Genomic DNA, 20,404 nt, shown 5'->3' with positions numbered 1-20,404 from the left:
GGTGACCTGGTCGTCTCTGCACACCTTTTCCAAGTTTTACCGTGTACATAATTTAGCGTTCTCCAGGCGGCAGTTCCGTCGTCCGCCTGAGTTCTGTTCTAGCTGGGATTTTCGCTCTCCCTCCCCAGGAACTGCTTTGGGGCGTCCCATGGTCCTGTGTCCCCCCCAATGAAGCACTCGAGAAAAGTAGATTTTTGGACTTACCGTAAAATCTCTTTCTCAGAGCTTCTATTGGGGACACAGCACCTGCCCATTGGTTTGTTGGTGACCAGCCAGTTTCCGCCACATGGTTCGGGGGTGTTTTTGTTTGTGGTCGGTTTCCTTCCTTTTCTGGGGTTTGTTCGGACAGTTCTGTCTTGGTCGCTTCTCCTCTGCGTTGGGACTAAACTGAGTTGCTCAGAGCCAGGAGGCGGGTATATCCTGCCGGGAGGGGCCGACCTTCTTTTGTTTTTGCCTAGTGTCAGCCTCCTAGTGGCAGGCAGCATATACCCATGGTCCTGTGTCCCTCAATAGAAGCTCCGAGAAAGAGATTTTACGGTAAGTCCAAAAATCGACTTATATCCTGCGCCCATAGAGATAGCACCAGTATATAGATAGAGCTGGAGGGGAGGTGTATAATGACTATACAGTGGTCCCTCAACATACGATGGTAATTCCTTCCAAATGAACGATCGTTAGTTGAAACCATTGTATGTTGAGGGATCCGTGCAATGTAAAGTATAGGACAGTGGTCTCCAACCTGCGGACCTCCAAATGTTGCAAAACTACAACTCCCAGCATGCCCGGACAACCACGGCTGTCCGGGCATGCTGGGAGTTGTAGTTTTGCAACATCTGGAGGTCTGCAGGTTGAAGACCACTGGTATAGGAGGTTTTACAGTACTCACCTGTCCCCGCCGCTCACCGCTGCCTTGGATGTCTCCCTTCATCGCTGTCGCCACGTCCCTGGACCATCTCTGCTGCGTCTCTTCATCGCCGTCATCACGTCGCTGCGCACGCCACTCCTATTGAATGACGGGACGGCATGCGCGATGACGTGATGACGATGATGGAGAGCGCCAGTGATGCAGGGGATCCCGAAGAGGATGGTCTGGAGCTCCAGTACAGGTGAATGACACCCACCGGACCACACGGGGCAACTTAAACGGCTATCCTGCAGCAGCTGAAGCAGTCTTCGCTGCCGGATAGCCGTTTATGCGATGGCCCCGACATAAAAAAGCATTGTATGTTGATGCTGCCTTCAACATGCGATGGCCTCTGAGAGGCCATTGCATGTTGAAATTATCGCATGTCGGGGCCATCGTAGGTCAGGGGGTCACTGTATATCCTAATCCAATAGAGAAAGCAGCCGAAATATACAGATATGGGAGGGAAGAGGTTTGTGAGCTGCTCGGAGGGATCTAGTAGGTAATGATGTCATCCTGTAGTTTACAGGAAGTCAGCTGACTCAGGACTGACTTCCTTTTGATACACTAAAGGAGTACTCCACCCCTAGACATCCGGTGCACAGAGCAAACTTCGCTCCATGCATGATGACTAGCGATGCGGCGCTGATGTCATGGCCACGCCCCCTTGTGATGTCACACCCACCACGCCCTCTCCATAGACTTGCATTGAGGGGGCATGGTCGTGACATTACAAGCCTCCGGTGCAGCAGCCAACGTTTTTGACTAAGGCGATAAAATGTCTAGGGGCGGAGTACCCCTTTAAGCACTGTGATTTTGTCAAACTGGTGATCACATGGCCCAGTTACATCATTGATGCAGCCATGCTGGAATGAAACTGATAGCGCTGTATGGCCAGTGATGGTGAGTGTGCATGATATGAGGCAAAAAAAGTGCTTGTTCAAAGTCTATGAAAAAGCTGAAATAAAGTTGAAATAAAAAAAGTCACTGTATTTATTTATTTTTGCAAATACGACTGAAAATACACTGTGCTAACATGACCTGGAGACATTAGGTGGATGATCTGAGTAAGAATCAACAATTATGTAACCGCAATGTCTACATAGTATACTTTATTGCAGTGTTTTTCAACCAGGGTGCCTCCAGCTGTTGCAAAACTACAACTCTTAGGATGCCTGGACAGTCGAAGGCTGTCCGGGCATGCTGGGAATTGCAGTTTTGCAACAGCTAGAGGCACCCTGGTTGGGAAACACTGTGCTTAAAGACCATAATATGTGTTTTGGCACTGACTATTGAACCTATAGCTGATACCAGATTTGCTGCCCATGTAAGTGCTGGTTATACTGGAATGTACTTTGGTGGTCATGTGATTTACCTGCACAGTCGCGTCCTCTGCTTTCCCGGGTTGGATCTGTGCGTGTGCACATGTAAAGTGATAAATACCTTTTGAAGGGGGTTGTCCCATTTTGTTATCTCCTCTCTCTACGCTGTTAGGAACATATGGATATCATAGATATAGGTTCCCCCTTGAGGCCTATCCATGCATTACACAGTTATTATTTATTATAAACCCCTGAAATGAAAGGTCAATTGCCTTGTAAAATGTATAGTCAGATAGACTTTCTCCCTATCCCCTGTGAAGGTTCCCTCTTACAGAAGAGAAAGTGGAGGTCCTGGTCACACGAGGAGGATCACTGAGTGAGAAGAGGTCACTTACGCAGCTCCTCATATGCTTAAAAATAAAACTTGGCTACTCCAAAAATGATGATTTTGTTCCTCTCTGTAACAGCAAATTTTATATATAGAGGAACATCCCTACCGAATAGTGACTCATAGGGGATTATTGGCCACGGAGCGAGCACAACGTGTTACCCTTGTAGCACTCCTATGCAGATGAAGGGAAACAAAAAAAAAAAAAACTGGCGCAAAAGCGACAAATTAGAATAAACCATTATCCAAAGTACAATAAATCCAGTTCGATTCGGTAAATGTGGAAGGCGTTTATTCCCCGCCGTAACACCCCCACTGTGTTCCAATGAACTGTATGGAATTTCTTCTTCATAGTAGGAAGGTGCCAGGCGTTTTTTTGTTCCTATGATGATCGTTCACCACCAACAAAAGGGGAAAATTATGCTTGGGATTTCCATGTTGTGTTTTAAAAAAAAAAAAAAAAATTTTTGTGGTGATGATTAACTATTTGTTTTCCACGAATCAGCTTATTTTTATTTATTTTTTTAAATGCATTACCGGTGGTAGCATGCAGGCCACACTTATGACAATCTTCCGAGTGACCCGCTCTGGCGGAGTTTGAGTGGACTGGTGAGGCATGGGAACAACTCCTTAAGGCAGTGTTTCCCAACCAGTGTGCCTCAAGCCGTTGCAAAACTACAACTCCCAGCATGCCCGGACATCCAAAGGCTGTCCGGGCATGCTGGGAGTTGTAGTTTTGCAACAGCTGGAGGCACCCTGGTTGGCGAAGGGAGCCTGATTGGGATCCCATTCTCCCCTCTCTTGTACTTCTTTTTCAGACTTGACGGCATTCCTCTCTGGAGTCTGACCAGCAGCGGTCATTTTCTGGTGCGACAGTCTTCTGACTGTCGCACGGGCCGGTTCTCTATTCAGCCGCAGCATTCTATACGCACACGGCCCTGTTCCGGCCCCTGCCGCTGCTCATTTTACTTCAGAGACCACAGCCGGTCTCTGTATTATTACCGGCTGCCCGTATGTCTGGGAGCAGCCGGCGGGCATATGTAAATCTTGCGCGTGGCTCGTCAGGTAGCTCCGTCCTCTATTTTCGCGCGTCATGCGCCTTCCAATCCTCTGCTAGCACGCACACGGGAGGTCAGTGTTGGCCTCTCGTGATCTAGCGCGCACTGCAGGGGTCACAGGTCTCCTCCCTCGGGGTCCCTCTACCTATGGGAGGCTGTGAACTCCTTTGGGGGGGGGGGGGCTGCTCCCTCTCGGTCACATGATTCCTCAGTCCCGAGCGCTGCAGATGCTGTCCAGCTGCTCTCCTCAGGGATTCTGTTCCTGCACACAGTTGTCTCTACCAGCTGCTGTTGTTTAAACTCTGCTGCTGTTCCTACATGCTACTGCTGTTGCTGCACGCTACTGCTGTTCCTGCATGCTGCTTTCCGCAGTTTCTGGAACAAGGGTTTTCCTCTCTAGGAACCTCCACCTCTGCAAGGGACCCCCACCTGCACTGTCGCTCCACTGATTCAGGACACAGGAACCTGGGTGAGCTTGTTCCTTTTTTCTCTGGGTTGGCTCACTTATCTGTCCTTTCCATGTCCGACCCCAGCTCCGAACCCCCTACCAGACGGGTGGTCACCGTCTTAGTCACTTACTATGCTGGTACAGGCTGTAAAACTAAACCGCCAGGTGGTTCGGCTGAGTCCAATTGTTCTGCCTGCTCCACTTCATGTCCCAATCCCCCTTTGCCTTCCGCCCAGGATAGGTTTGGCATTCCGGCAGGTCTTTTTCAGTTTGTGGCCCTGCCCAGGGTCTTTACCAAGGTCCTGGCGGCGGTGGTTGCCATCCTCTGCTCTCGGGGGTTGTCAGTGCTTCTTTATCTGGATGACCTGTTGATCAAAGCGCCATCCTTGGCCCAAAATCAGGAGAGTCTCCACATCACTCTTCAAACCTTGACCAGTTTTGGGTGAAATCCAACCTTTCTCCCTCCCACTCCCTGGTTTTCCTGGAGCTTCGATTGGACACAGAGAAGGCTCGGGTGTTTCTTCCACCGGACAAGCAGAGTGCTCTTCTGTTCGTGATCCGCTTATTGCGCTGCCCAAATCTGGAGTCCATCCGTTCGTGCATGGAAGTGTTGGGCAGGATGGTGGCGGCCATGGAAGCCGTTAATTTTGCTCAGTTCCAGTGCCGCCCTCTTCAGTGGGCCATCCTGTCTCTGTGGGACAAGTCTCCTCGGTCCCGGGTCCGTCTGCCCCCACGGCTCGCCGGTCGCTCCTTTGGTTGCTCCACTCTCCACTCCTTCGGGAGGAACGCTCGTTTCTCCCACTGCGTTGGCAGGTCTTAACAACCAATGCGAGTCTCCTCGGCTGGGGGGATGTTTGTCAGGACTGGTCGGTTCAAGGCCGCTGGTCTCCTCAAGAAGCTAGTCTCCCCATCAACATCCTGGATCTTCGGGACATCTTTCTCTGTCTACTTCACTGGGAGTAATTTCTCCGGGGATGTCCGGTTCGGGTCTAAACGAACAACGGCTGTGGCTTATATCAATCGCCAGGGGGGCACTCACTGCCTCCCTGCAATGGCGGAGGTGACAAAGATTCTTGTCTGGGTGGAACACCAGGTTCCCTCCATATCGGCGATCCACATTCCAGGAGTGGACAATTGGGAGGCGGACTTTCTAAGTCGCTCCTCGCCCGACCCGGAGAGTGGTCTCTCCACCCGGAGGTATTCCCAACAATTTGCGAACATTGGGGGACCACAGACGTGGACCTTTTTGCGTCCTGCCTAAATCGTGGTTCGGCTCGTGGCGGAAGTTCCCAATGTGTCTCCCAGATCAGCCCGACCTCCTCTTTCAAGGTCCTCTTTGCCACCACAATTCACTGTCGCTGCATTTGACGGTGTGGCAGTTGAAACCGCGATGCTGAAGGCTCACGGTTTCTCTCTCCGGGTCATTTGCACCATTCTTCGGGCGCGTAAACCATCCTCTGCCAGGATTTATCATAGAACCTGGAGTGCCTATTTTTGGTGGTGCGAGGCCCGCTCCATGTCTCCCGGTTGTTTTTGCTTGCCGAACCTGCTTTCCTTTCTGCAGTCTGGGCTGGAAACTTAGTTCCCTCAAGGGGCAGGTGTCAGCGCTTTCAATTCTTTCTCAGCGCCCCCCTTGCTTCTGATCCTCATGTGTGCACCTGCCTTCAGGGTGTGACACACGAGACTCCTCCTTACAGGTTCTTACGCCTCCCTGGGATCTGAATTTGGTTCTCAGCGCCTTGCAAGTTGCCCCATTTGAACCCCTTTGGGAGATCTCTCTCCGCTTCCTTTCTTGGAAGGTGTCCTTTCTCATTGCCGTGACTTCCGGCGGGTGTCGGAATTGTCGTCTCTCTCCTGCCAACCCCCCTTTCTGGGCCTTCACCAGGACAAGGCTATGCTTATGCTGGTACCTTCTTTTCTGCCGAAGGGGGTCTCCTCTTTTCATCTGAACAAGGATATCGTCCTTCCCTCCTGCCCAGCTCCGTCTCACCCTAAGGAGTGCTCTCTCCACAATTTGGACATGGGCAGAGCTCTGTGTGTTTATCTCTCGGCCACCTCTTCCTTTAGGCGCTTTGATTCGCGTATCCCGGTGGATACGGTCTGCCATATCAGAGGTCTATCGTTCTAAGAGCAAGGCTCCTCCTTTCCGGGTTACGGCTCACTCCACCCACTCTGTTGGGGCCTCTTGGGTGGTATTCAACAGGGCTTCGGCCTTGCAGATGTGTAAGGTGGCCACTTGGTCGTCCGTGCACAGGTTCACCAATTTCTACCAGGTGCACGATCAATCCCCACCGCTAGCGGGATCCTTGTGCCTATTAGTGGTGTCACAAGAATGCCTCCCGCGAGTGCGATCGCTACCATCACCGCTAGCGGGGTCCCTGTGCCCACTAGCGGTGTCACAAGAATGTCGAGCGCGGCTCTGTTCCCCGTCCCTGTCAGCTCTCAGGGTACGGAAACAGATTTAAAAGCCTCGTGCGCGGCTAACGTAGTACTGCGCAGGCTAGGAGCCTAGCGTTAGCCCTACGCTATTTGCATAGTACTGCGCTTGCGCAGTACTACGTTAGCTATGTTAGCTGCGCGCGAGGCTTTTAAATCTGTTCCCGTACCCTGAGAGCTGACAGGGACAGGGAAAAGAGCCGCGCTCGGCATTCTTGTGACACCGCTAGTGGGCACAGGGACCCCGCTAGCGATGATGGTAGCGATCGTGCTCGCGTGGGCACATTTGACACCGCTAGTAGGCACAGGGGTGGGGGTGGGGACAGGCGGTAATACCATGATACCGCGATAATAAAAAGAAAATACTGTGATATTAATTTTAGGCCATACCGCCCAGCACTACAACAAAGTGCTTGAGAGTTCTGAAGTGGCCAGCAATGAGTCCATATCTAAATCCCATTGAACTCCTGTGGAGAGATCTTAAAATTGCTGTTGGGAAAAGGCGCCTTCCAATAAGAGAGACCTGGAGCAGTTTGCAAAGGAAGAGTGGTCCAACATTCCGGCTGAGAGGTGTAAGAAGCTTATTGATGGTTATAGGAAGCGACTGATTTCAGTTATTTTTTTCCCAAAGGGTGTGCAACCAAATATTAAGTTAAGGGTGCCAATAATTTTGTCCAGACCATTTTGGAGTTTGGTGACATTATGTCCAATTTGCTTTTTTTCCTCCCTTTTTTGGTTTAGTTCCAATACACACGAAGGGAATAAACATGTGTATAGCAAAACATGTGTTACTGCAATCCTTTTCTGTGAGAAATACTTAATTTTCTTTAAACATTTCAGGGGTGGCAACATTTACGGCCATGACTGTATGTAAGGAATTGATTTATCTGTATTAGTTATCTATTTATTTTATTTTTAATCCTCACTTTTTCTTATTTTTGGATGAAATTTTGGTGGCTTCAGAATCAGTTACCAGGTTTCCATAGAGTTATGATCTCAACATACAATGGTCGTCCTGTAACCAGGATAAGAATAAGATGTCTGGAACCCCAGCAATCTCCCTGCTGCACTTGGTGTTCGTTTAAAGCATTGGGTACAGCGCCAGAGGCTCGTGACCTCACGGCCATGCCCCGCTCGTGACATCACGGCCACGCCCCCTCAATGCAAGTCTATGAGGGGGCATGGCCGTGATGTAACGAGCGGGGCGTGACCGTGACGTCACAAGCCTCCGCCCCACATCACCAGTCATCCGGCTCGGAGCGAAGTTCACTCTGTGCACCAGATGTCTGGGGTGCCACAGCCAAGAGGGCGGGGGTCCCCAGTGGTGGGACCCCTGCGATCAGACATCTTATCCTTTGGATAGGGGATAAGATGTCTATGGGCTGTGTACCCCTTTAACTGGAACAACTTTGTCTTTTGGGAGCACCATTTACAAGCTTTATATTGTAGCTGACTACATGAGCGTATGTACAAAAAGGTAGACCATGTGACTACCCTAAGGCCTTTTAAGAGAGGGGACCTGGTCCTTTTTGTTATGTGAGAGAAGTAACCCTTTTACTAGGCAGGATTCCTTTCTACAGAGGGATGACCTTTTTAGCAAAATTTCTGAATGGTCATGGCAGGTGAGTAAGAGCGGAAACAAACACCAAAAACTTCTGTCCTGAATGGCAAACACCAAATGGATGTCTCTGTGTTGTGGGGCCCCTATGTGTGTCACTATCTGTCAATCTGATATCTCATTTTTAGGACCCTGTATCTTATACACAAGTTTTGATTCTCTATAGATCCCCTCCTGCCGCTCTTATGTCTGTCTTGGCTCTTCAAGAAGATTTAGTAGAAACTATTCTAGAAGGAGTCCAAGTGGGAGAATTTGCCATAATCCAGCCATTGAAAGAAGAGTTCTGCTTTGTTCTTGGTTATCTTCTGACTTGGAAGCTCATACTGACGTTCTTCAAGGCTGCGTCATCTCAAGTATGTTCTTATTATCTCTGTTGTCTTTCCATCCTGAGGCCAAAGTCTTTTAGACGTATTAAATTACAGCGTGGTATGTGAATATTCTGATGGTTGTCACCATGACCTGACGTTTCTGTCTTAAAATGAACGTCCATCTTTTATGGTCGTCTTTGAGGGCCAAAGTTGTGTGTTTGTTAGGATATCTCTATAGTTGTTGGAACTTAGAATGCATGAAGCACGCAATGGCAGCTACCCAATTAAAATCGGATTTCTAACAATTCGTTGTCTCTCCACTCCAGCTGCGGGCGCTCTACTCTCAGTACCTAAGAAAAACAAAGAGCTTGAATAAACTTCTTTACAACTTGTTTAAGCTTATGCCTCATACACCGATCCTCCCTGGCCAAGCTACCGATGCGACCTGCAAAGAACCCAAGACCTTCTTTACTGAAGAGCTGAACTTAACTGTAAAGGGTGAGCTGATAAAACCTTCCCATGTCATATCCACGATACACGCTTGTGTAAAATACTTTCATACTCGAAATAGAATGCCTGCTGTTCACAGTTTTATAGCAGCATGACGTGAAAAGGGAATCTGTTACATTGAACTAACAATGTGATATACCAACATCATGTTATAGAGCAGGAGGAGCCGAGCAGATTGATATATAGTATTAGTATAGTAACTTATAATTTATTTATATCAATCCCTGCTCATTTTATACTTAGGAGTCCAGTGGGCGGTCCTGATTAGTGGTCCTGATTAGTTTTGTATGCATGCTCATACTTGGCAGTCTGTCAATCACTGATGAGGACCACGCACCACACTCCTAAGCATAGAATGAACAGGGAAGGGATTTATATTAATAAAATTGTATTTATAGAAGACTATCACTGCAAGATATATTGCTTACTAATAGTGTTCTCACAAATTGTACTGGCTTTAGCATGATTCACCCCTGACAGGAAGTTGTGTTGTCCTCTCGTTGTCAGTATGGTGTTATTTTCTGATTCCCGGCTCCTCCCTCTCTTCCAAGACAACGTATCATTCTCTGCTGTCTCAGGAGGCGTGGCTGGATCTTAAGCTAAACCCTGCACCTTGAGTGATGTCATCACCTCTGACCAGCCCCTACAGTTACATCACTATAGATATATATATCTTTATATATCTTTATTGGGACATTTAGAAAAGAATGAGGTGGGGTTACAGCATGCTGCCTTGTGATGAGCAGTGACAGAGGAGCAGACAGGAAATGTAAACAGCAGGTACTGCTTCCTCACTGTGCAATAATCTGCTATGAAATTAGATGTTCTGCAACAGCTCCAGGTGGGAAATTGGTAGGAGTGCTGTGGGAGAGGAGCAGACAAAGTTGGAGGGCTGTGATGATGAGCTAAGGGAAAGCATTGCATTCTGGGAATTAAGTAGTTGCTTACTACTACAAAGTGCAACTGTCACGAATTTGTACCCCCATAAACTAATCACAGGGTAAGGCTGCATTCACACCACGTTTTGTACATACGGGTGCCAGATCCGGTGGGGGGAGGGGCAAACCGGGCGCTCCCGTACCCCAGCCGGATCAGCCGTGACTCCATTTACTTTATTGAGTCAAACGGTGACTCCGGTCGGCTCAGTTTTGACCCGTGTGCTGTTTCCTGACCGGACCTAAAACCGTAGTATACTACGGTTTTAGGTCCGGTCCAAAACCGAATACGGGTCAAAACTGAGCCGACCGGAGTAACCGTTTGACTCCGGTCGGCTCATTAAGGTAAATAGAGTCACGGGCTGATCCGGCTGGGGTACGGGAGCGCCCGGTTTGCCCCTCCCCCCGCCGGATCCAGCACCCGTATGTACAAAACATGGTGTGAATGCAGCCTAACAAAGTTCTTTAGAAATACTCTCCAGGTATACCTTTTACTGCTTTCTAGCAGCTTTTATCAGGCTACAAAAATGCTTTATAAGACAGTCAGTCAGATAGGCATGGCTATGGCCCACAGCTGCCACGCCTATCTCCTGTATGTCATCGCTAGGACCGGTGTGTGATTGGTCCCAGCACATAGGCCCCTTTATTTTCCTTATCTGTGGCGGCAAACATAGAAATGTATAAGTAATATTACCCTCCGCCTCTCCCCCCCTCCCTCTGAACCTACATGACCCGATCCGAGCCCTCTCCACATAGCCTTCCCTATAGCTCTGGGGCACGAGAGACGCGACTGACCCACACGGTGAGTTATCTCTGTAGTTAATCTGCACCTTTTCTTATCCCTCCCTCCCTCCTCTCTTTCCTTCCCCTCATGATTCCCTCCGCTCTTGCTTCTCCCTCCACCTTCCTTTCCTCTCCCCTTTTGCTCTAATCTTTTAGGCTTCTCAGACCTCCTCGACCCTGATTTAACACTTCTATGCAAGCCTCCTCTACAGTTCTGTTTGCTCCACCCTGAAGCATACGGAGGCTTGACCTCATTGTGATATGTTACTTGCTCATTGTTGTTCCTCTGATTATGGAGACTTTATATTTCTGTTGTTCCTATATTATGCCTGTACTTGATACTGTTTAAACTTCAATAAAACATTTACTTAAAAAAAAAAAAAAAAAAGAAATGTATAAGTAGAACAAGTGCCCATTCTCCTATTAGGTTACAGTGCCTTCACAGCAGGTTAGTTTGCATAGCAAGTGGCAGAGCATTACGCTGCGCACTGGAGCTGGGAGGGGGCGCTTGCTATGAAAACTAGCCACCCGCAGCGTCGGTGATATAATCACAGCATACTGTGGCCATCAGGAGAGAGCGCTTGCGGCCCACAGCACCAGGAGGCAGTCTTCTTCACATCGCCGGCGCTGCGGGCGGCTAGTTTTCATAGCAAGCGCTCCCTCCCGGCCCCAGTGCGCAGCGTAATGCTTTGCCGCTTGCTATGCAAACTAACCCGCTGTGACGGCACTGTAACCTAATAGTAGAATGGGCACTGTAAACTGATAGAAAAATGGGCACTTGTTTTACTTATACATTTGTATGTTCGCCGCCACAGATAAGGATAATGAAGGGGCCTATGTGCTGGGACCAATTACACAGCGGTCCTAGCGATGACATACAGGAGATAGGCGTGGCGGCCTGTCCGATTGTTGTGGGCTGTCTTATAAAGCATTTTTGTAGACTGATAAAAGCTGCTAGAAAGCACTTTGTTACCCTGTGATTAGTTTATGGGGGTACAAATTCGTGACTGTTGCGCTTTAACCAGGACGTACAGGACTAAAGACCCCCCCCAAACAAAAAGATTTTGATGGTTTTAGAACTGGATCAGACAAGGCCCCTTTCACACTGCCGTTGCGCCCATCGAGAATGGCCGTTAAGCTCTTTTTATTTTTTGCCTTTACCGGCTGTTATCTGGATAGGGCACAACGGGCAACAACGGGTCCTAATATAGTCAATGGGGTCCAGCTTGCAGTAATTTTTCTCCTGCTATTCTCCCCTGATTTTCTAACGTGTGCTGCACTGCCGTGTGACAATAGGCAGTGTGAAAGGAGCCTTAGCAATGTTATATGCTCCTACAGTATTTACAAGTTTTTACCTGACGTTGATGAACCCCTATATGAGAAACAAAAATTGCTACACCCATTTTGTTAAATGATTTGACTTGTCTGAAAATCATTTGAGATGAAAGTTTAGAAGAGGAGAGATAAGGGCTGGAGACTGAGCCATACAGGCAAGATAAGTGTGAACCGTTTCTTTCTTTAGGTTGTACCACGCTGCAGTATGAGATTCCCCATTTGGCATGTTGTGTTTATCACATCACGTTGAAGGATTTGCCGGCCATGGTCCGTCTGTGGTGGAATGGCTGCGAGAAGAGGGTCTTCAGTGTGGTTGACAAATTTACTATGAAGTATGTGAGCGGAGTGTTGTCTTCTCAGGAAATCTCCTCCGTACAATCCAGCACTCAGATGTTTGATGGCATGGCGGTAAGTTCATTTCCCATAGTATCTATCTCATAGCTATTTTGTATTTATCTCTTACTGTCTTACTGTCTTTCTATTTTACACATATATATATATATATATATATATATATGTGTGTGTGTATATAATTTATGTACAAGAAAGAATGTCCAGCGCAGAAGACTCAGGAACGGTAAGTTTATTCACAAGCCAAGAAGGACCTGATGAAGGCTCAGATACGGGTGACGCGTTTCGGCCTCACAGGTAGGCCTTAGTCATATACTGAATGTGCGTGAACAGGTCTCTTTTGTATGGGGGGACGGGCCCAGCAACAGGAAACACCTGTGCAGCAGTATGAGTACCAACCATACACAATAAAAACATGCAGAAAAAATACAAAAGATATACAGTATATAGATGTAGTTGTAAATGCTAAAATCTATACTTATTTATGTCTCATCTATGGGGATCTAAAATGTCATATCTATCTTATGTCTGTCTATCTGTTTATCTCACTTCTATAGTATTCTTATTATTGTGTGTAACTCTTATTCTACAGAACATTTAAACTCAGGCGGTAAACGAGAAAAATCAGGAATAAAAATCTTCTCTAGGCTTTATCATCATTGTAGAGATTGATCAAAACTATTGCAAGGGAATAGTAAGGAACCTTCATATTTAAAGAAGTTTTCTTCATTCCTGGGGTTTGGACACCCACTGATCCCTTAAAGGGATATTTTGCTGTTCTAAAATAGCTATTTTGCTGTGGCTGGTGTAAAAAAGAATAAAAAATATTTACCTACCTCCAATCCCAGTCCGCTTCCCCTGTAGCTCCAGTCCATCTGTTTCTCCTCTCTTCTGCTTGGTTTTAAGACAAATATTTGGAGCAGAACCTGCCCGTCAGTGTCCTGTCTAAGCTGACAGTTCCTGCTCTGACCCCTTGCAATTATTTGTATCCTGTTTTCACCAGCCCTACCAATATAGTACAGATTTTCGAATTTTTAATTTTATTTTTTGTTTGCAACACTCGCAGAGGTGTTTGGTTCTTTCTCACCATAAATGGGTCCCATATTCTATCCTGTTTACTCACGGGATTCCCAGTTCTATCACTACTACTCATCCATCTCACTCTTACAGCGGAGGTTGCGTAATACAGGACTTTGTAGTAGTGCCACAATTTCAGTCAATAAAAAAGACCAGACAAAATTGTGCAAAAAGCTTCATCAAGCTTCCAAGTTGCGAAATTACCCAGTGGAAGTATTGTATTAAGTTTATTGTATTCTTTTCTTATGGAGGGGGGGGGGGGGGCGGGGAACCTTAACTATGGGACAAGTAGAACTGCAAGCAGACGTCCTCTGTAGAAGTCATCAAACAAAGTCCATCACTCCTGCCTCCACTAACCAGGCTTGACCAGCAGAATCTTTAATCATAACAGAATCCAGAAACAGACACTAAGGTTGCAGTAAAAGCAGGAAAATCTTTATCAGGTCAAATTCACATATGGAACATTAACGCAGATGCATTTCAGACCCCACTGGGTCCTTAGTCAGAACATAAAGGTTTTATGCCTTGACTAAGGACCAGTGGGGTCCGAAACCTGTCGGCATTAATAAAGATCCAATATAGATACTCCTCCTTTTATGGCTTCCTCTGTAGAAATTAGCTGCAATTGTCTTAACCCAGCGTTTTCTAAACAATGTGTCTCCAGCTGTTGCTATGCTACAACTCCCAGCATGCCCAGACAGCCTATGGCTGTACGGGCATCCTGTGGGTTGTAGTTTTGCAGGAAGGTTGTAGTAAAAACAGGAGTATCTTTATTGGGTCAAATTCACATGTGGAACATTAACTTTGACGTGTTATGCTTCCCGCTGGGTCCTTTTTCATAAAGTTTTATGCCATGACTAAGGACCCAGTGGGTTCCAAAACCCGTTGGCATTAATAAATACCCAATAAAGATGATACTGCTTTTACTGCAACCTTAGTGCTGAACCTTGTCTGTTTTCTCTGTAGTAAGGAATTGCCATGGTCTTAACCCATTGTTTTCCAAACAAGGTTTCGCAAAGCTACAACTCCCAGCTGGGAGAAACCGCAAGGCACAAATGATAAATTCCCCCTATAAGGTCTATTTACCATGCTGCTATGCCAGTGTTTCCCAACCAGGGTGCCTCTAGCTGTTGCAAAACTACAACTCCCAGCATGCCCGGACAGCCTTCGGCTGGCCGGGCATGCTGGGAGTTGTAGTTTTGAAACAGCTGGAGACACCCTGGTTGGGAAACAATGTGCTATACAGATGCAGGGGGGCCGGTATGAGAATAGCTCTTAGTGTAAGATTATATGGGAATGGTTCTAACCTTTGAAGTGGGAACTTGCACTTAATGCAGATTCCATTTCTTTGGAGCCAAAAGCAACACGAGTCGCGCGTCTCATTTTCCTCCTCCGCTGCTGCTGAAGCCTTCCTCATCTATGCCATCTCCAGAGTTTTTGTGATCTGGAGTATTGTTATTGGAAGTCTCCTTGGAAGCTCTGGAAGACGGATATCATGGTAGAGGCGTCTGTACCGAGAAGCGAAGTTCCCGAAAAAACTTTTTGTCTTTTTTTAATTGCTGCTTTTTGTGTAATTAGGTTTATAGAATCTAACCCCAAATGGCTTTGTCCTTAGGTCAAAGCTCGTCCGACTACCCGGGAAGTCATAGCCACCTATTCCGTAGATGACATCTGTATAGAGCTCATCATCCAGCTACCGCAAAACTACCCCCTTGGCTCCATCACCGTAGAAAGCGGCCGACGGGTAGGCGTAGCGGTTCAGCAGTGGCGCAACTGGATGTTACAGCTCAACACTTACCTTACGCACCAGGTCAGTCCATAAAGCAGGTTTTAACACTTGTTTTGTTCGATTAGTTGTCTTTTAAAAGATTTTCACTTTGAAAGTAACATTTGTCATGTGTGTGTAAATCAGAAGGCAGAGGAGCAGCCATAGGTGGGGTAACACTGCATTTCAAGGGTCTATTGGAAGTACTGTGGTCCATAAAGAAAAAGAAATGCCATGTCATGCCATGATTAAGAACATATTTGTTCGAAACGCGTCGTTGGACGTGGGTTTTTAACTCACTAGAGCACTTTTTTGTTATGTGGGTTTTCCTTTCATCATTTTTTTAATATGATATGAATTAAAGTTACCTATTTTTAACCAGGGCTGTGGAGTCGGAGTCGAGGAGTCGGACGAAATTTTGGGTACCTGGAGTCGGAGTCGGCAAACAATGCACCCACTCCGACGCCTACTAAATTTAGATTGGTATAAAAAATTTTAAAAAAGCAAGTTTAAATGTCCCAATTCACAAAAAGTTATAATTAATGACTTCTCTACTTTAAGAATAAAGATCAATCCATGCAGTGCCTCACGTAACCGCAAAACGAACACGTTAAGTGACCGTGAAGAAGCATGCTTTTCATGTGCTTTACTATATGGCACACAACGCACAATTAGGAGCGGCAATACTTATACTTTCCATAGTGTTGTGTTCTGCTATTACAGGCAACCCATGGGTAACCTAGCCTCTCACTTATAAGGGGTTAAGGAAATATGTTTTTTTGCAGGACTAGAGACACTTGTATAAGTGAAGGGAATGGAGGGTCAATAGTTCAAGACTGAAGCTGTAAACCATTGGAAAAACTGCTGCCATTCAGCTAAGGCTATAAAAACTTGTAAACTTGATTGTTAGCTTAAAGGGGTACTCCGCACCTAGACAACTTATCCCCTATCCAAAGGATAGGGGATAAGATGTCAGATCGCCGGGGTCCCGCTGCCTGGGACCCCCGGGATTGCCGCTGCGGCACAGTGCTATCATTACTGCACAGAGCGAGTTCGGTCTGTGCGTAATGACGGGCGATACAGGGGTTGGAGCACCGTTACGTCATGGCTCTGCCCCTCGGGATGTCACGGCCAGCCCCCTCAATACAAGTCTATGGGAGGGGGCGTGGCGGTCTTCACACCCCCTGCCATAGACTTGCATTAATGGGGCGGGCCGTGATGTCATGAGGGGCGGAGCTATGACATTACGCTGCTCCGTCCACTGTATCGCTCTGTATCCGTCCCCCGAACTCGCTCTGTGTAGTAATGAAAGTGCAATGCGGCAGCGGCGATCCCGGGGGTCGCCAGCAGCGGGACCCCGGGGATAAGATGTCTAGGGGCGGAGTACCCCTTTAAACTTTAAACATGACTATGGGATTCTACTAGGGAAATCATGTTTTATAATAAATGCCCCTTCCTTGATCCTCCCACTGCCCTATCTTCAGCAACAGATCAGCACACAAACTGTTCAATACAGTAGACTGTTGGCTTCCCAGCCAGTAGTCCTGTGGTAATGACAGGTATGTTACCTTTCTTTCCTTCAAGGAATGTATAAAATACATTTGCATATTAATACAGAGGAGTCGGAGTTGGAAGTACAGAAAACTCCGGAGTCGGAGTCAGAACATTTATCTACCGACTCCACAGCCCTGTTTTTAACTATTTTTGGGTGGAGCTGGAACCCCTGTCTTTTCGTAGTGGTCCATCAAGTTACAATATGTATTGGTTCCAGGATGACCACTGTATGTTGAGACCATAATGCTATGGAAACCTGGTAATTGGTTCTGAAGCCACTAAAATCTCATTCGAAAACAGGAAAACGTGAGAATAAAAATAAAAAAAATAGAGAACTAGTACAGATAAAGCAAATCCTTACATATAAAAGTAATAAACATCAGCTGGGATCTGTAATCACTGTCTATGTAGAGGACAGGAGCATCTTCAGGGTCCTGTACAGAACACACAATGTCCTAAAAAAGTAAAATGGAGCTGCCCTCACCTGGTGTCCAAAGGAGCAGCTAAGGCCCCTTTCACACTACAGGTATCATCCTGTAAAAAACCTCCATTATTACTCCTGGCAGAAAGCCCTGAAAACGGGCATCCTTTTGCATGTCCGTTTATCTAATGTCAGTTATTTTTTCCGGCACAAAAGACGGTGCATGCACTAATTTTTGGTCCGGCAAAAAAAAAAAAAAAATGGTGAAAAACCAGACGTTAAAATTTAACATTGAAGTCTATGGGAACCGGATGTTAAAAAAAAAAAAAAAAAAAACATCTGTTATCATCAGTTATTGTCAGGTTTTTTAACATCCGCTTTTTGTTCTGAGCATTCTAAGTACAGCTTTACAAAAAAAAGGTTAAATAACTGATTTAAAGAAAAAACGGATGTAACTGGTAATAACGGATGATAACGGATGAACAAAGAAAAAACCCATTAAAAATAACGGTCATCAGTTATCATCCGTTATTACCAGTTATTGCATCTGTTTAATTTTTTTTAGCTTTTTTTTTTTCATCCGTTATTGTAAAATAACGGCAGTAAAAAGCCAGGATGATACCTGTAGTGGGAAAGGGGCCTGACCCGTGCACAGGTAAAGAGAAGTACAGAACATGTAGTATCTTCCTGTACTGTAGGGGGTGCTATCAGACACCAGTCAGTGCATGCACTTCAGTAATACAGGGGTTTTACCAGTGAATGCCCATTCTGATTGGTCGGTTCTTCCAGTCATTGACAAGTTTCACAGATTCCATAGCATTGTATGTTGAGTCTGGTTTCAAGTTACAATGGTCTAGAAAAGACCAAAAATATTTTAACCTGAGGCCATTGTAAGTTGAGGAATGCCTGTATACATAAGCTGCCAAAAAGGTGTAACAACGTATACCGTGATGTACTCTCAACAGGCCCTTACGTATATGGTACGTTTCTTGAATGTACAGGGTGGGCCATTTATATGGATACACCTTAATAAAATGGGAATGGTTGGTGATATTAACTTCCTGTTTGTGGCACATTAGTATATGTCAGGGGGGAAACTTTTCAAGATGGATGGCGGCCATTTTGAATCCAACTTTAGTTTTTTCAATAGGAAGAGGGTCATGTGACACATCAAACTTATTGGGAATTTCACAATGGTGTGCTTGGTTTTAACGTAACTTTTTTCTTTCATGAGTTATTTACAAGTTTCTGACCACTTATAAAATGTGTTCAATGTGCTGCCCATTGTGTTGGATTGTCAATGCAACCCTCTTCTCCCACTTTTCACACACTGATAGCAACACCGCAGGAGAAATGCTAGCACAGGCTTCCAGTATCCGTAATTTCAGGTGCTGCACATCTCGTATCTTCACAGCATATACAATTGCCTTCAGATGACCCCAAAGATAAAAGTCTAAGGGGGTCAGACCAGGAGACCTTGGGGGCCATTCAACTGGCCCACGACGACCAATCCACTTCCCAGGAAGCTGTTCATCTAGGAATGCTTGGACCTGACACCCATAATGTGGTGGTCACCATCTTGCTGGAAAAACTCAGGGAACATGCCAGCTTCAGTGCATAAAGAGGGAAACACATCAATATGTAGCAATTTCGCATATCCAGTGGCCTACATGATGATGTGTTTCCCTCTTTATGCACTGAAGCTGGCACGTTCCCTGAGTTTTTCCAGCAAGATGGTGACCACCACATTATGTGTGTCAGGTCCGAACATACCTAGATGAACAGTTTCCTGGAAAGTGGATTGGTCATCGTGGGCCAGTTGAATGGCCCCCAAGGTCTCCCGATCTGACCCCCTTAGACTTTTATCTTTGGGGTCATCTGAAGGCAATTGTATATGCTGTGAAGATACGAGATGTGCAGCACCTGAAACTACAGATACTGTAAGCCTATGCTAGCATTTCTCCTGCGGTGTATATAGTAGTATATAGCAGTGTATACGGATACTGGAAGCCTGTGCTAGCATTTCTCCTGCGGTGTATATAGTAGTATATAGCAGTGTATACGGATACTGGAAGCCTGTGCTAGCATTTCTCCTGCGGTGTATATAGTAGTATATAGCAGTGTATACGGATACTGGAAGCCTGTGCTAGCATTTCTCCTGCGGTGTATATAGTAGTATATAGCAGTGTATACGGATACTGGAAGCCTGTGCTAGCATTTCTCCTGCGGTGTATATATCAGTGTATATGGATACTGGAAGCCTGTACTAGCATTTCTCCTGCGGTGTATATAGTAGTATATAGCAGTGTATACGGATACTGGAAGCCTGTGCTAGTATTTCTCCTGCGGTGTATATAGTAGTATATATCAGTGTATACGGATACTGGAAGCCTGTGCTAGCATTTCTCCTGCGGTGTATATAGTAGTATATAGCAGTGTATACGGATACTGGAAGCCTGTGCTAGCATTTCTCCTGCGGTGTATATAGTAGTATATAGCAGTGTATACGGATACTGGAAGCCTGTGCTAGCATTTCTCCTGCGGTGTATATAGTAGTATATATCAGTGTAAGAAAGAGGAGTCCAGCGTCCAGAAACTCGGAGGATAATATTTATTCACCAGATGGTCATAACAGGAACACAGGGTACAGTGACGCGTTTCGGCTTTACAACAAAGCCTTAGTCATACACAACTTGTACTACAAAAAGACCGGGTTTTATACATGTGGGTAGGCGGACATGACGCAGCGGCACACCTGTACTGACAGGTGGACGTGACGTCAAAGGCCACACCTACACAAGATGGTATAACCACCCACATGTAGAAACCAATGGCAACCGCCACTGCAAGACATGCAAAACATGAATTAGAAATCCAAAAAATTGTATAAGATTTATCAAATATGGACGCTTTTACATGAAAACAGTATTAAAAAATATATTATAATATATTAATATATTAACATACATAGATATAACAATTTCTTTATTACAAAAATATCTTAAATATAAAAGAGAAGAAAGATATCAACATCATTTGTAAGTTACAAAAAACTATCTCTCATAGTAATAAAAGAAAAGAAAACCACATATCCATGAAGCATTCACACTCATGGTTTATATATATGTGAGTGTATCGCGGAATTATGCTATCGCACTACAAAATGGAACAGCTAGAACCATGATAATCGT

General features: G+C 46.0%; 1 protein-coding gene across 1 annotated transcript in view; it reads left to right on the top strand.

Moving 5' to 3' along the window:
• The window catches only part of LTN1 (listerin E3 ubiquitin protein ligase 1), a 161,974-nt gene that overhangs the window by 115,827 nt on the left and 25,743 nt on the right, over positions 1 to 20,404 (top strand). The window contains exons 25-28 of the mRNA XM_056559464.1: positions 8,341 to 8,527; positions 8,809 to 8,980; positions 12,233 to 12,453; positions 15,089 to 15,283. Of these exons, the coding sequence (XP_056415439.1) occupies positions 8,341 to 8,527; positions 8,809 to 8,980; positions 12,233 to 12,453; positions 15,089 to 15,283 (775 nt within the window). The remainder of the gene's footprint in view (positions 1 to 8,340; positions 8,528 to 8,808; positions 8,981 to 12,232; positions 12,454 to 15,088; positions 15,284 to 20,404) is intronic.

This window comes from Hyla sarda, chromosome 2, assembly GCF_029499605.1.
Source record: "Hyla sarda isolate aHylSar1 chromosome 2, aHylSar1.hap1, whole genome shotgun sequence".
NCBI lineage: Eukaryota > Metazoa > Chordata > Amphibia > Anura > Hylidae > Hyla > Hyla sarda.
This window is presented reverse-complemented; position numbering and strand designations above follow the sequence as displayed.